We start from the raw sequence: 16,149 nt of genomic DNA on the forward strand, positions 1-16,149 counted from the left end.
TAGGCTAGTGTCTGTAGCGGCTTAATATAATGTGTATTCAATCTAGACTAGGTCCCGGGGTTTTTCTGCGTTTGCGGTTTCCTCTTTAACAAAATTCTGGTGTCTGTGTTATTTTTATTTCCACATTATATTTGTTATATGATTGAAATAATACAGGTTGTGCGTTTGTGATCATCAATTAGAAATCCGACCTTTGGTTGTTGATTGATATTGATTGATCCCTGGACATTGGTCTTTGGTACCGTCCAAGTTTTCCTTGTGTTTGATTAGGACTCGCTGATTTCTATTATCTTGAGTAATATCAAAAATAAGAGAGAGATATTAACTCCTTGAGATACTTTTATCTAGATTGAGTCAGACTGTCTAGTTGATTCTCTAGCAAAGTATTTCAGTGTTAGTCCATACATATTTCTAAGCGAAATATTGGGTGGTATTGTTAGACCCCCCGTTTTTTCATGTTGGTCTCCTCGCATCCGGTTATAACGACAGTCAGTTGTTTTCGTGACTTCTTATTTCCTTCGCCGATGTGGCTTGGGATTACGAAGTCACACCCTAAGTGAGGTTTCTTTGGGATCGAGTGCATCGTAGCCTAGAATTTCCAAACAGACATGGCCGGTAAGACGTCCCAGGCACCCACAACTCAACCGAATACGTTGGCGCCTTGGTCATATTTCTGCACCCTTTACTAAAGGACATCATAAAAGGGACCCTCAGCGGATAGGTCTTATTATTGCCCCTATCTTATCTCTCTGAGAGTTTTTCACGACATGAGTTAGGTCTTTCCTCTTGCATTTTCCTGCGAACTAGGGTGCATGCCGTGGATTCTCAGCCTCCCTAGGCGAAGGTTTTAAGTTTCCCTAGAAAATGTTTATTTCATGAATCTTATCTGCCTTCTATGCGAGGTCTCATCATTCTTTGTAAGTTTCGAATATTCATACTTGTAATATGATTCATTAAAATTTATCAAATTTTCATTGTTGTTCTTTTAAGATTTTATACATTATCAGTTGATAGATTGAATTCATTTCATTCGCCTTATTTCTATTAATCTTCCTTGATTATCAGTGTTCTTCCTCCCAACGAATGTGCTCTAACTGATATCTTTTCAATTCCTTCATTTTCACTTCGTTCCTAATTTTGAACAACCTCATGAATAAAGGATGCCCAGTTGATAGCGCATAAATGAATGATCGTACTAAATCTTACGTTGAAATCCTTCCCTTTAGTTCTCTACAGATAGCATCCCATCTCGCCACTAGACTACGCAGATTTTCATTTTCCCTTTTCCTTAATGAGAACAGTGCTGCTATTTCTGACTTGCATGGTTCGTCTCTTGCACATTTGTTCAGCAGTCTGGGTCGCAACCCTATTGCCTTTTCTATGGTTTGGGTACTGTTTCCCCTCCTGCCGGCCATCATAGATTGCTGCATTAAATACTCTCTTTCTATGAATTCCCTCATGTTATTCTTTATGGCTCTCTTCAAGTCTTCCCGTTCATTCTGTTCTCCTCGCCCCTTGATTTCTCGCCCGAATTCGCGATGTTCTTTGGCTATTAATGCCCTTTCTGGAACATATTTTTCTCCTCGTCACTAGTACAATTATGGTCTTTGGTCACGGTTGACCTAGTCTCGGTGCTACCTATAAACGATACTAAAGTTTAGTTTGTCACGGGGACATATAGCTTCGTGTCTAATTTACACCAGTCCACGTCTTTTAAACACGATTTGAGGATAAAACTGCCATGGTTTGTCAGCCCACCTTCTATACTCCCACGATCTACAACCCCACCCTCATCCCACTGGACTCCCACTTCCTTGTCTCTCATCCTTATGTTCAAGGGAAATCATTCCTTCTCTCTGTCATTCAAACTAAAATAATTTTTTTCCCTATAATTCCATTTCAATCTGATTTCATTTTGCAATGGAGTTTGAATCAGAAGTTCCAAGCGGTATTATCTCTCTTTAGATCTCTATTGTTCAAATTTTCGCATCAAACCTAGATGCAGTAAACAACAAGTATTTCGTTCAAAGGATTGGGGTTTTCTGTTTTAATCGATTTAATGCAAACCAATTTGATGGGGAAACTGGTGTCGATTAATTTCAAGCGGCTTGATTTTTTTTCTGGTAAGATTCTGAGATCGTTATTAAGTTATTGAAGTCGTTTTTGGTTAATTGACCTAATAATTTGCAATTGTGAAATAGGGGAATTCTTTGTACCTTGGGTTTAATTTCTTACCAGAAATAATGACAAATTATTGTTCCAATTTTTGTTTTGGTTGAATTTTTAAATTGGGTACCCTTAAATAAACATTGCTAGAGAGTGGAAGATCCATTTAAGGTACACTAGTATCTTCCTTGGCATCTTATTTTTTGCTGATAACTATTTTTAAGATCAACTGGCTCACATGGTGCTTTGTTAGTGAAGGCAAAGCTCAGAATGACAAGTAGTCCAGTTTACACATCAGAATAGCTTCCATGGTGCTTTGTTAGTGAAGGAAAAAATCGGGTTCCTCTTCCTGATCAGAATGATTTATTTAACCTTGATCAAAGCTGGTCTAGGTATTTTAAACACAATTTTCTTATCATTCAGTTTTATGTGGTCGATTTGGAGGTAACTTTTTATCTCCTCAGTGGAGATATTCAATATCTATGTAGTTTCAGTATTCCATATCGTGCTGACTTTTAAGTTTTCTGATTTCTTGTCGAGGTGTTGCTAAGCTTATAGTTAACAGTCCATGTAAGGATGAGTATCCAATTTTAATATATATATCATCTTTCTTCACATGATCGTTCAGTACTGAGTACTGTCTTTATTGTAGCCGGTTCTGTTTTACTAAATATGAACCATATTATATCTAATATGGGAAGTTGTTTTTTTCTATAGATGCGGGATATAACCAAGTTTAAAGTTATTAATAGACTATGGCTTTGTTGATGAAGATAATTCTTATGGTTACATTTTATTGAGGTGAAAACGGAGTTCATTCTGACAGTTTTCTTATAACTTGTAAGCCTACTTTTTCCTCCATTTATACCTTGTAAGTCTTAGTTCTGAAATGGTTTCTTTGACCCAGGCATCCTAAACACCAAAGATCCTCAATACCATGATAAGGTATGGGCTGCTCAACCAAATGAAAAACTGGTTAATGGATATACAAGTCTTACGGGTATGGGATTTAATCATTACCATTTTCAGTTTTTGATTTCACTATCTGGTAAGAGGTCCACCAATCTGATTATCTCACATCCATTTTTATTGTTGCTGATAACTCATACAGGTTACCAAAAGATGACACACATCTTGACATCTTTAACTGGTGAAAAAGTGCTTGTCAATCCGGAGAGAGGGTGGGTATGTCTACAAGTCTATTATGGAAAATTAGGAATCATTGGTTACTTACATTACTTAAAACATTTTGCAGCTGTATTTTGCGTTTGACTATGTCAATTTGTTAGAAAGGTGAGTCTTAAACTTCAACTGATGCCCTTTCATCTGTCATTTGAATTCACAATAAGTTGTTGTATTTTAACAAAATATTTATACGGTTGGTTGTTGGTTGTGGGTGGTTCAATAGGAAGCTAACTGTGACATGCTACTTGAGTCCTAATTGTTATCTCACGAGATGCTTCTCAAAATATTATATTTTTGAGGGAACAAGTTGTTTTTATTCTGTCCAAATCAAAAGAATATTCCATATTATTCTTTTGATCATCTGTCACCAGTTTGGTTAATCCCTGTTTGGATTTCCTTATGATGATTGTAGTTCCATTTAGGATTCTTTGGTTCTTTTATATAGGACCATTTTGCGTGTGGAAGTGAAAGATACTTGCATAAACTTTGAGCTAGGAAGCGGATACCACAACATGTCAAGTTTGTACTGGAGAACCCGAAAGGGGTATTCTACTGGTAATACTTACTCTAGAGATATCTCCATAATGTTTCAGTATTGATTCACGTGTTTGTTTTTGAAATTATTTTACTTGTTTTGATTGAGCTGCCAATTAAGAATCACAAGTTATTTGAAAGTTATGGGATATATCAACAGAAGGCAATTTCTCTGTACCAATTTTTTATTTTATTTTATTATCTTCCCAAGTCTTCAGATCTTCATGGTCGATATTTTGTTTTCTGTTGATAGAGAGTTTTCCTTTAAGGGAGGCTTGGGACTGGAAATACATAACTTCAAAAGCATGGCACGCTCATTATGCTGACATTAAAAATCCTTTCAAGAAGAAACTGTCCCTGAAGTAAGCCTACCTGCTAAATGCTAAACTGTCAGGTCCGTGAAGTAATCAAACTTCGAATGACACTTAATTCCTTGGAAAGAAAAGTTTGTATTTCTGAAGGTACCACTTTTGGCCACATGCTGATGTTCCATTTTCTTTGGTAATCCTGGCACACGTCAAGGGGAAGTCACCGGTTTTGACTTTACCAGTGTATTAGTACGTACTATATCTTCGCTCGGAGGTTCGCAAGCTAACATCAGTGCTGCCATCATGATTGTTTTTTGTTTTGTATAGCTGGAATAAGAGAAAACTTTTAAACATTTCTATAGGTGTCACTGAACGGTTTATGCATCTTACAATGCTTGCTTAAGCTTTTGTGATTGGCTTCGATGAAGATTTAGAAATTTCAATGAAACATAAGACCTTGTATTGTAAATTGACTTGTACTTTTTTTTTTGCAGGCAAATGGAGGTTTTGAGGAGTCCTTGCAGTGTGAGCGTGCACAATAATCTTTAATTAGTAAACAAGACCCTTAGACCCAGCCGAGAACTGAGTAGGCGCGCAATAGAAGTGCAGTTGTCTTTCCGAATGTCGAGACCTGTTTCGATGGTGATCATTGTCAATCTAAAAGAATGTATATATCAAGATACATGTGAACTATTGTGATTTTTCACCATATAACCATATTTAATGCCATGTTTGATAATTTTATTCAGATATTGTTACTGATTTTCCTTGCCTACTTTTCCTTTTTTTTTTAGCAAGTAGTAAAGATGTTTGCTGCTCAAAACTATGCCCAAGTCCCAACATCAAAGGATCTTATCTTATCAGTATGTGTATATGGGATCTGTGTCAACCATACAAACTGGTCACGGTGTAATACAGAAATCCGTATCCATTGAATAACTTTGGTCCCGGTATATTTCAACATCCCGGGACTAATGAGAAAATTTATCACGGTCTATGACAAAATCCCGTGACTAATGAAGTTTTGATCACGGTGGATTACCGTGACTAAAGTCTATGACTTTTGGCCTCGCAGGCTTTAGCCACGGTCTTTCAGAAATGAATCACCGTGGATGTATACATTTGGTCACGGTAAATTACTGTGTCTAAAGGCCATTTTTGTACTGGTGCGTGCGTCGTTCTCTGCTTGTTTTCTCTTTAAATTATTATTTTTAATTATCAGTTTCTCATTTTTTCTTTCCAACCTTATGCGCTCTTTCACCAAGTCTTCTTTCTTTCATTTTTCTTGATAAAGTTCATTTTTTAATTCTTTCATTTCTTCTTCTTCACAAGACCTTTTACCTTTACCTCAGAATTACGCAGTTCAATGCTTTCCTCCAGGTCTTTTATTACCACCCCTTTGCGCTTAGAGGTGTTCATCTTTACTTCTTTTTGCGGGGTTCGTTTTTCTTTGATAACATGAGTTTTTTTTCGCTTCTAGATACCTCGCTTCCTTCAGTCATCCTTCCCCTCTTTGTTTTTCCTCTTTATCTTTATTTCAACCTGGCTTCCCTTTTCTGGAGTTATTTCACGTTTCTTCTCTTCATCAATCGATGTTTTGTCTGCTTCTTCTACGTCTTTCTATGTCGCGACCAGCTCTTCGCCTATCTCAATTGCGAATACCATCAATTTCTCCTCGAAGGCTTTCTTCTTTTGTTCTATTTTCCTTCTTAACTTCTACTCATAGTTGTGGACATCTTTTTTAATGCACTCTTGCGCGTCCCTGAGATCTCCCCTTATCTCACCAACTGCACTTGGCATACAAAACCGTATGGCCTGGTGATATGTGGATGCAATCCATTTTATCCCATGTATCCATGGTCTCCCTATGAGAGCATTGTAAGGTGAATCTATGTCTATTACACAGACTGTGACCTTTGTTTCCAGCTCGCCGGCGAAAATCTTTACATCCAGTTCTCCCTTTGGCCTTGATGCAACCCCATTGAACCCATATATGTTGTATGTTGATGGCACGAGATACGAGTCCTTATATCCCGTAGTTCTAAATGTATGGTAAAAGAGTATATCGATCGAGCTCCTCGTATCTACCAGGATCCTGTCAATGGCCCAGATTTTCCTTTTTCGGGCTTGGTCTTCTTCCCATCTTGAGTATTTCCCAAAATTCAGGGTTACAACCAACGAGTTTGTGTGATAATTTCCTCCTTCAGGTGCATCCTTTGCCGTGAATGTTATTTCCCTTCTCTGCCACTCTTCTAATGGTTCTTTCGTGGTGACGCTGAGTATTTCATTTCCTTCAAAGTCCCTCTTATGCACCCTTTTAAGTATGTTATCATGAAAATTTTGGATGCTCTTTGCTGCATGTATTATCGTATTGCAATTCGATCTTTGTGCTCCCCGATCTATCTCAATTTGATATATCGGCTGGTTGTCACGAGGTGGTGGCGGTGGCACATAATCCTCTAGGAAATGTGCGAGTTTTCCCTGTTCTATCAGGCGAAGTATAATTCGTCGAATGTTCCGACAATCATTCGTATGATGCCCGTGAAAGTGATGATACCTGCAAAACTCATGACTCCTAGTCCCCGGAGGTGGCTCCCTTCCCAAATTGAGGGGTGGCGGGATTTCTTCTATTAATACGACTACCTCCCATACCTTTTCCACAGTTGTGTTAAGTCTATGGAGTTTTAAATCTTCAAACACGGGTGCATTCTGCCGCCGCTCTCCAAATCTGGGCCCTTGGTTATTCCTTTGTTGATACCTGGAGTTGTAATTTCGTGCCTCATAATTCCTCCGTCTTGATTGTTCATACCTTTGTTGATCGATTCACTCTTGATCTCCACTTTACACAGCTACAAGCTTTGCCGGTACCGGGGTCGAAGGCTCTCCTTTTCCACATTTAGGTTCATTTTCCACGACATGCACTGCCCTTGATAGTAGTCTTGAATTCCCTTCCTTTGCTGGAATTGGCGCTACTTCGCTGACTTGCCTTTGTTTTTCTTCCAACGCTATGTACTCCTCTTGGTACTCTCTTAATTCATTCATCGTCAAAGAATATTTGGGTGTACAACAAGTCTGTTGGGACCAATGCGTTCACAAAATCTAAGATGAAATTCTTCTCGTCAATTCTCCCCTGCAAGCTCGCTGCATACCATTCTCCATCTCGTTACTAATCCTCGCAGGCTTTCTGAAGGTCTCCTTCGCAGGTTAAATAAAGTCTCAATCCCCAGCCTTAACATGTTGTTGGTTATATAAGTGGTCAGAAATATCCTCTGTAAGTATTTGAAGGATGAAATCGATCTCTCTGGTAGCCCGTCAAACCAAGCCAATGCTTCCCCGACCAAGCTCGCGGGAAGTATCGAAAAAGTTTCGCATCATTTCGTCCCGATAGCATCAACGAAAGGGTGTATTGCTTCAAGTGTTGCAAAACATTTTCAGATCCTCTAAATATGCTCGGGAGCGTTGGCAGCACACATTTATCTGGGATATCAGCGTACATGATCTCATAGGTAAAGGGAGATTTATCGGCCTCTTCTATTGCTTCTGCCAGCTGCACTCTTCCGCCTCTTCGGGAATTATTGATCAGTTCCCTCATATCTTGCAGCTCGTCCAAAACTTCCTGGTTCAGTTTCCCTTCACTTTCTCCCCGACGGCCTCCCATTGTCACATTGAGCCCTCCTTCACCATGTCTCCTTGCTTCCTCCTCCCTGTGGTTGAATTCGCGCCATCTTTCATCTTCTCTTCTCCTCTCATCTTCCTCGTGCCTTCGTTCTTCTTCATATCTTTGCCTTTGATCTTCCCATCTCGACACTTCCAATGCCCTTCTTAGTTCTCTTTCTTCACTTCTTTCTCTTCGTCGCTTCCTCCGCTCTCCTCCGTCGTCCTCGCGGGTATGTCCCCCTCTTCGTAACTCTTCTTCTCCTGATCATATCAAGTTCACTTCTGAATCTGTGGCGTCAACTTCCACTTCCTCATTCAGTTGGCGATTCTGCAACACCAATCTAGCATTCTGCCTCGTCAATAGAGTGTGTTGTTCCGCTAGATCCCTGTCTCCTTCTCTTTCAATGCGTAGCGTTTCCCTCAGTTGATCCAACGTCATGTTCTCTTCACTGATATTCTACTCCATTTCCTCATGAGTCATCTCTTCTCCTACGATGGTGTCTGTGTCGGAAGTGTGTACTGAGCCTTCTATGAAGTTACCTCTGTTGGCCTCCTCAGTTTGCCTCTGGTTCACACCTTGTCTTTCTCCTTCAGCCGATGTTCTTCCTCTTTCCATTCTTCCTCCTCTTTTATCCTCCAATCGGTTGATTCTCCTCGTTGCTATCATGTGTGCCGCTCGATCTGGTGTTTTAGTCATCAACCCACCCATACAACTTTAGCTTCTCTCCAATCCTTAGATAAGGATAAATCCCCAATCTAAGTTCCCTGTTTCTAGTGCCAAAATGTAACTACTGGAAATCCAGTAGTACACCCAAAAGGAAAGTAACCAAGATCTAAGACATGTTTAATAATATGAACCCCAAAATCTTTATTGATAAATCATACAAAGAAATCAAAGTACAAGTTCTTAAAGACAAGGAAACCATAATATCCTCTAAGCAAAGGTCTCCCCTTCAACTAAAAATCCCTCCTCACATCTTTCCCAAGGACCTCTACTTATATGCCAACTAACCATAATGGAATACATCTCATTTTACTTTGCCACATTCTCGCGAAGGTGCCCTTTACTTCGCCCGGATCATTTTCTATAAAGTTTTTCCCTTTATTTCGCTATCCTCACATGGACTTGTCGGGACACCTGTCTCTTGTCTTGGTCCATAATTTATCTACTTCGTGACATGTCTTTTCAACCAAGTAATCCTACTTCGTCCTTGGTGACTTTCTGGGCACTCCAATCTGGTCCTTCGTATCTTCGTGTGAGTATTCCTGCCTTTGCTCATATCTTCTCTTTTTCTTCGTGTGATTGGACCTCGGCGAGATAACTCTGACATATGATTTGACAAGTCTCTGACTGGGATCTTAAAGTGAGATTTTCTACTTCTTTACGTCCGACACTGATGTGTTTTTCAATTGAGTTGTAGTAATAAGGTTCGTTGAGGCTTGTGAAAGCAATGGATTTTTAGACTTATAAAACTTAAAAGTAAAGAAAACATATTACAAAATTGACTTCAAGATATGAGAAAATAACCAAGACACTGATTCCACTATTACACATGAATTAATGATGGTAAATAATCCAAAACTCTAATTATCTTTTAAGCCCTTTATATCTTAACTCACTAATAATCAAGCAAATTCTCAAACATCAATTGTATCCCTTAAGCATAGATTATCTAAACAAAGCATAACCTATCTAATTGAATCACAACTGATTAGGAAAATTATGCAAACAATTTAAAACTATGCAAAAGCAATGATTGGGTGAATTATAATTAAATATTAGAGAAAATAAAATAGTTACTAATTATTCATGCGTAAATAGCTTCCTCATTGCCTTGGTTGTGGGAGAATTAGACGACCATCATGTTGGAAACACGCTCAAAAATCATTATTATTGCTCAAAGGGTGTTTACAAATGATGAAAATGGAGAAATAATTCAAAATCGGGTTTTTTAACAATTATATTTGTTACAAACAAAAAAAAAACGATACAGAGGATGTGTCACTGTTACTGTTGCTCTAAGATCCACGGCTCTTTGTCGCAAACGCTGTAACAAATAAGTCTGCCTCTGATGTACGACCCACGGTTGTGAGTCGTTGTTACTGTTGGAAAACGACGGTCTTGAGTGGGTCGTTCTTCATGTTCTTCAATGGCAGCAGCAACAGGTCTCTCTGCAACTTGGTGTTTCGACTCTGTGGTGCTCTATTTCTCTCCCAAACTCTCTGTAATCCATCTCTGCTATCCGAGAAACTATTTATAACCCAACAGCCTCAAAATATCACGCAATAACTTCATCGAATTCTCCATTACTCGGCATTGATGAAAAATATTCTCGGGAATATTTTCTTCCACTTTTAGCTCTTCCACGCGTATACAGCTACTGAATCTTCCTCATTTAACTTCTCCACGCTTCTGCAGAGACCCAGCTCAATCCAAACACGATCAGCACACGTTTAACAACGTTGTAATATCGTGAATATCTCATCCAGCGTACGTGTTGCTCTGACTTTTTCTTGCGGGTTATCTAGTCACTTTCAACCGACGAAATCAACCATATCCTGCCTGTTAACCTTAATAGAGTCCCCCCCCCCCCATCAATATGAGCCATTGAGTCTCTGTACTCCCTCCTTTTTTCAGAATAGGAAGAAAGGGTTGCCCCCTATCCGTCTGTGGAGTGTAAATAGCAGCTGTGCAGTTAGGGTGCCCCTTATAAATTGAGGTGCCCCTTATCAAGGCAGGGGAGTCCGAATAACACGTGTCCTCCGGGTGTCAAAATCAACTTTTCGAGCCGAATTTTCCAAAAATGTTTATTTCCAAAAAATAACTACAAACACACAAAACACCATAATAAGGACGAAAACGAGTACTAACAATACGAAACATTGAGGACAAATTAGATACATAAATGCGTCTATCAGACACGTGGCGAACCTATTTCGTGTACCTACATTTCTAATTGCCCTGTCATTGAAAATTTGATCTTGGATTTTTGCACTTGGTTTGATGTGAGGAATTTTTGCATCTCAACTCCTGCACTGAAACTTTTGGAAATTAATAACGACACAAGGGATGATGATGGTTTACAAAACTGTACTCTCCATATCGATGGACCAAATCTAGTGTCACTTACTTATCGTGCTATTGTGGCAAGGAATATGCTCTTTCCAGTTTTCTAACACTAGAATCTGCAAAAGTTGGACTTTATGATGAATATAATGTACCAAGGGAACAAAAGATAGGTGCAGCTGTAAGTGAAATTTTTCAAGCGCTTGCACATGTAAAAACTCTAACAATATATGATGAAACCCTAAAGGTATTCTTCTTTATTTCGCTTTGTTTATGTTTTTAAATGTATTATGTGCTCAAGCGAATTCCCCAACACTGATATACTACTTGCTGTTATTTCCTTCTGATGAATATGTAGGTAATCTCCGCCGAAGATGAATTCGCAATTCATAATTTGGAGAAGTTGTTCCTAAAAGTGGAAAAAGCCACTGATAAATCAGTATTTCAACTGCTCAAAGCTGCACCTAGTTTGACTCGTCTCATATTTATGGAGGTAAGTACACAAAACTTCCGATGTTTGTTACCCATCTTAGAGAAATAGAAAAAACAATACTGTGTATTGTTAACCATATTTATGCCATTCAAAAGTTTGATCTTTGAATGTTTTTTTTTTTTCCTAATCCAACTCAGCGAATTCGCGACAATGTAGAAGATGATATATAGTTGCGATGGTCATCTGTTAACAGCAGGATGTTTACTGTTTCTACATCACCTGTCTGTTTGTTTCTGGTTTTTTGATGAGAATGCGAGGGAAATGAGATGGTTAAAACTAATTTTGAGGAAGTGCAAAAGATTTGCAGAGAGTTATTATTCGAAGTCACTTCTATCCTATTGATTCGGAATGCAAACAAGTACCTATGTCAGAGTTCCCAAGTCTTCCTAAAGCCTCCGGCGGATGCGTGCTAGAATTAAACTAAACTTGCTTGATGCTGTATATAATGTGGCTTTCAATTTGCGGGTATTTAGTGTGATAAATTGGCTCTTTTCGTTGCAGACGAATATGTAGTACTCTACCTAATATTGGAAGTTGCTCAATGCATTTGAGGTTTTTTATGCAAACCATTTATAATTCAATATCTCCATTAACACGTACTATATTCTTAACAAAGAATCTTCTAATTCTCCACAGAAAAAGCCAAACACACTCGCACGGCCTGGCGCTGCCTCCCGAATCAAGCTCGAATCACACAACATAGCTTGCACCTTTTCATAGATCATGTTTAGCAGTTAAGTGTGTTTGCAAATCTTGGTTCCAATAATATTAAATGTTACTTTTGTTAAGATGCACCATAATCCCACTATCCAGAAGTACAACCCTAGTCTTATTCTTAATGGTTTTAGCAAAAATCGTGAGATCACAAAGAACAACCCTAGTCATATTCCTCGTGAGATCACTAACACGAAATACCTCATAGCTGTGATACCTTATTATTATCGTTAATGAATGAAAGTGAAGTTTTTTTCGTTGAATTAGATTATAGTCCTGTTCAATTGTTGGGTTCATCTAATGGTCTTTGTTGCCTATTGTAAGAATTTTTTTGTCTCTGGAACCCAGCCACTAAAGAGTTCAAAAAATCACCCAAATTACCACATGAATATTATTATGTACATGTCATGGTTTTGTGTATGACTGGAACACTGATGATTACAAGTTAATAACAGTGAGAGACTCTGCTGGACAGAATAATGTACTACCTCCGTTTCCAGAAAAAAAATTTACTACTTTTGTCATTTTAGCGTAAAAATAGGTCACACACAAAAAAAAAAAAAAAAAAAAAAACAATAATAATTCTTTTACAAAAATAGAGGGAAGAACATTGCATCTCTACGACACAGTGAGTATACATTAGTTCTCTCTAAGTACATGGAGATTAACACTTGTCTGCTCCTGGATTCATTCATGGATCTCCGGTATAACAAGGCATAATATTGAAGAATGTCCTCCATTGGGTTCACGAGTTTGATATCCTCATACTCCAAGAATGTCCTTAACCGTCTCATATGAGACAAATGCAATAGCAACGGATGGAACCACCTGCACAAAAAGAATAAAAATAGGTCAATATCAATAGTTTGCAGGGCACTGAAATATAGTGAACCAGAAAATTGATCCGATTCACTCTGCGAACCAGTCACCAAATGGCACACGCACTTTCAGGCATTCGTCTATTTATTCACTATTCTCTTTATATAACGTAGAAAGATGTTATGGAATATTGACCTTAAGAAGATTAGGAACTAAGCCTTTATATATTGCTACAAGACCCTCATTTCGAACTGTTTTACGGAATGCATCAATCATGCCTGTATACATAGGTGAAGCTTTGCTGCACCCTTCACCAGTAATAACTGAAGAAGCATTGTTCCAACCAACCATCTGCATCCTTCGCCGAATCACATCAAGAGGGTAAAAGATTGTCGGGCCAACAGTTCCTGCAACAGCTCCGCACATGAGCCTTGCTGGGATACTTAGCTCAGAGTTGTTGTTGACTAATCCTAATGGTTTGTACTTGACCGACCACTCTTTCAGGGATCCGTATAGAGCAAAGTTTAATCCGATACATGGAACCTATATATCACCAAATCAAAGTAAAACCCCAGTGGTGTTGAATCATTCAACAAAGATCACATGTACATAGCAAAGATAAAATTTCCTATAACATATACGCAAATAGCAGACTTACAACTCCAACTACAGAAGGAAGCCATCCTTTATATAAACCTCGTAGGCCTTCCTCCTGAAGTACCGTTGATAGGGTATGGGCAATTCCCCTGTACTGGAAAGGAGACACGTCTGTCTGCACTTTACAAAGTTGAAGGAATGTAAAGCAGCATAAAACTAAACAATGAAAATCTATGCATATGAGTAAAACAAGAATGTTGATGAACGTTCAAGGATCGAAGAACTCGAAAGTCAAAACATTACCTGGACAGTAAGCCTGCCTTTTACCAGATCCATTGGGTAAGTTGCTGACATGGCTACTATTCCAGCACATGCTCCAGCTCCTAGGCGTAACAGAGGGTTAGGTGGTGATGCATCCTCTGCAAGGTTTACCAAAAAAATGTGAATTTTTTGTGCAATTGTGACAGCAATTCAAACTGTCAATAAAGGTCTTCTGTCATACCATTGCCAGGCTGCTGACGATAAAGCCATAAAATACCCCTGTTGCAGATACGGCAAGTGGTGAGGAAATGGATGCTAATGTAGCACGGAGAACACATTAGAATATAGAGTACTTGGTCTATTTGAGAGATGACTTCCTACCTTGATGCTTGCTCGTAGGTAAAGAACTTAATTGCATTATTTGGGATAATACGTGCACAGTTTGTACCATTTCCTTTATAGAATCCTTGAAGACCCTCAGTGCTCCATATGTACTTTAAGCCTTGAACTAATCCATTGTACTTGATACAGTGAGGATTCTGAACCTTGATTCCGCAAAACAGTATTACATTTTAGAGTGTTCTGGCACTTTGATTACCGTTCCGATGTTCAACAGAATGAAATTCGTGATTTCAAATAAAAAAAAAAAAAAAAAAAGTTTACCTGAAGCAAAATTTTTAAACGGTCCAATGGAGCAACAGAAGTACGTGACCTGTGTATTAGATACACTAATTATCAATGTCAACTTAATTAGAGTAGACGGACCTAAACCCTAATAACAGATGCCTCACTAGTGGATTAGTAAACTTTTAATACGCACTACCTGCGTTCCAAACCAGTAAATACAAAATAAAAATTGAACTTAAAAATGAAAAACTCACACTCCACCGGCAATTCCACCCGCAACAAGAGATTTGCAGATACGAAGAAGTGCATGTTCAGGAGGAGCTTTGATAACACCTTCTTCGCTAGCAGGTAACTTATGCTCCACAACTAAACTAACCATCTCCGATTTTGCAACTACATTTTGTGATGATGCCATATTAAGAAAACGCTGGTGATTTTGATCCAGAAATTCTTCTTTTTTTCTTAGTCTTTATCTTGTCTCTCAAGAAAAAATTCTTTCTTTTTTACTTATTCCCCTATGGACAGTTTTATTTTTGCCTTTTTTATCTGCCCATGCAACTCTCGAGAAAGCCCAAAGATATTTTAAATCCGTTACCCATTACAACAGAATACCCAGATTGGATAGACAGATTTTCCAAAGATTTCATGAAATTAAAATACATTTTTTTTCCAATTTTTTGTTATCAACCATCACAAAAATGCTTCATCAGAATTACATGTATGCATCGCGGCTTCAACTTTAGATGGATTCTAAAGGCTGCAAGTTTTAATTTTTGCTGCAAAAAACTTGAGTATAATACCGTTCATAAACACCCTACGGGATGTAAGAATGTAATTTGTGTAGCTGTAGATAAATTCTATTGTAACTCTGTGCACCGCAGACTTTTCTCAATAGCATATTTTCCTCCAACATTTTGGTGATGCCTTCTGGAGAACATCTCAGTTATGTTTTTCACGGTGATTATGCTTGTAGGTGTAAATTGTGCTGTGCCAGCACGTTTATGGCCTAAAATAGATAGCTAAATTTTGAGCACAACACAACACAAAACGATAAAATTATTCGTTTAGGTAACATTTCTTTTTAATACTTAACTCTTTAGATAACTCTTTATCCTTTACAAATCACCATTCACAAATTTGAATATTTTGCTCAACATTCAGACGACACTCAGTCAATTAAACTACTTTACCAATACCAGACATACCCACAAACCCGAATAGGAAATGGTGGGTGGGCTTCTTTTGATTTACTTCGTAAACACTCTTCTCTATTTATAGTATTTTCCGGTGCATATAAAATCTTAATTTTTCTCCTTTTCGATTTACTCAAGTTGTAAAAGATTAGCAAAACCCAAGCAGAATAATATATTCAGAGTTTAAGGTAATTTTTCTGCTCCTGTTGGATGTTTTTTTCTTCAAGATGACTCCTGTTAAGATATTTTAAACTTAAAGCTACTGAATTTGTTTTGTACAGAGGAACTAAAAAATCTGATGGATTTGAAAAAACAAAATTATATCGTTGAGGCAGAAGATAGGATTAGCGAGTTACCTGACTCACTTATTCATCATACCCTATTTTCCCTTGATATCAAGCGTGTTGCTCGTACTTCGGTTCTATCGAAAAGATGGAAATGCATATGGACCTCAATCCCCACTCTTGTTTTTCCGTTCTGGTCTCGTCTGGAACCGGCATCATTGTCCGAAACCAATAAGTTCATGGA

The 16,149-nt window shown here is 38.2% G+C and overlaps 2 protein-coding genes across 17 annotated transcripts; one reads left to right on the top strand and one right to left on the bottom strand.

Moving 5' to 3' along the window:
- Window positions 1-1,768: 1,768 nt before the first annotated feature.
- LOC113315179 lies at window positions 1,769-4,943 on the top strand. 16 transcript variants are annotated; one of them, XR_003342797.1, is made up of 8 exons: window positions 1,769-2,123; window positions 2,317-2,337; window positions 2,425-2,967; window positions 3,074-3,166; window positions 3,278-3,347; window positions 3,422-3,459; window positions 3,797-3,906; window positions 4,139-4,681. XR_003342797.1 is itself a non-coding variant. In XM_026563478.1 (7 exons), exons 1-6 carry the CDS (start codon window positions 2,060-2,062, stop codon window positions 4,249-4,251), a joined length of 492 nt encoding a protein of 163 aa, XP_026419263.1. In that variant the 5' UTR covers window positions 1,769-2,059; the 3' UTR covers window positions 4,252-4,279; window positions 4,688-4,943. The 16 variants fall into 16 exon arrangements, 7 of the variants coding, with proteins under 7 accessions (XP_026419263.1, XP_026419267.1, XP_026419265.1 ...); XR_003342792.1 differs by lacking the exons at window positions 2,317-2,337; window positions 2,425-2,967 and adding an exon at window positions 4,688-4,943 and having other exon boundaries at window positions 3,278-3,351; window positions 4,139-4,467; XR_003342793.1 differs by lacking the exons at window positions 2,317-2,337; window positions 2,425-2,967 and adding an exon at window positions 4,688-4,943 and having other exon boundaries at window positions 3,278-3,351; window positions 4,139-4,442.
- A 744-nt stretch (window positions 4,944-5,687) lies between these two features.
- LOC113316786 (mitochondrial adenine nucleotide transporter ADNT1-like) lies at window positions 5,688-14,843 on the bottom strand. Its single transcript, XM_026564933.1, has 9 exons — window positions 14,683-14,843; window positions 14,465-14,513; window positions 14,183-14,346; window positions 14,043-14,080; window positions 13,844-13,959; window positions 13,602-13,715; window positions 13,139-13,486; window positions 12,893-12,952; window positions 5,688-5,735 (listed from the first exon to the last, which is right to left on the bottom strand). The coding sequence occupies exons 1-9, from the start codon at window positions 14,841-14,843 to the stop codon at window positions 5,688-5,690; spliced, it is 1,098 nt and encodes a 365-aa protein (XP_026420718.1).
- Window positions 14,844-16,149: the final 1,306 nt, after the last annotated feature.

The sequence above is a fragment of the Papaver somniferum genome, chromosome 10 (assembly GCF_003573695.1).
Source record: "Papaver somniferum cultivar HN1 chromosome 10, ASM357369v1, whole genome shotgun sequence".
In the NCBI taxonomy this organism is placed as follows: domain Eukaryota; kingdom Viridiplantae; phylum Streptophyta; class Magnoliopsida; order Ranunculales; family Papaveraceae; genus Papaver; species Papaver somniferum.

Bases quoted from the DNA above. Each gene is read 5' to 3' on its own strand.
- LOC113315179 (XM_026563478.1), top strand. From the start codon at position 2,060: ATGCAAACCAATTTGATGGGGAAACTGGTGTCGATTAATTTCAAGCGG. The intron at 3,167-3,277 runs GTATGGGATTTA...TAACTCATACAG, and splicing joins TGGATATACAAGTCTTACGG to GTTACCAAAAGATGACACAC. The intron at 3,907-4,138 runs GTAATACTTACT...TTCTGTTGATAG, and splicing joins CCGAAAGGGGTATTCTACTG to AGAGTTTTCCTTTAAGGGAG.
- LOC113316786 (XM_026564933.1), bottom strand. From the start codon at position 14,843: ATGGCATCATCACAAAATGTAGTTGCAAAATCGGAGATGGTTAGTTTA. The intron at 13,487-13,601 runs GTAAGTCTGCTA...GGTGATATATAG, and splicing joins TTCCTTCTGTAGTTGGAGTT to GTTCCATGTATCGGATTAAA. The intron at 12,953-13,138 runs GTCAATATTCCA...CTTTTTGTGCAG, and splicing joins TAGTTCCTAATCTTCTTAAG to GTGGTTCCATCCGTTGCTAT.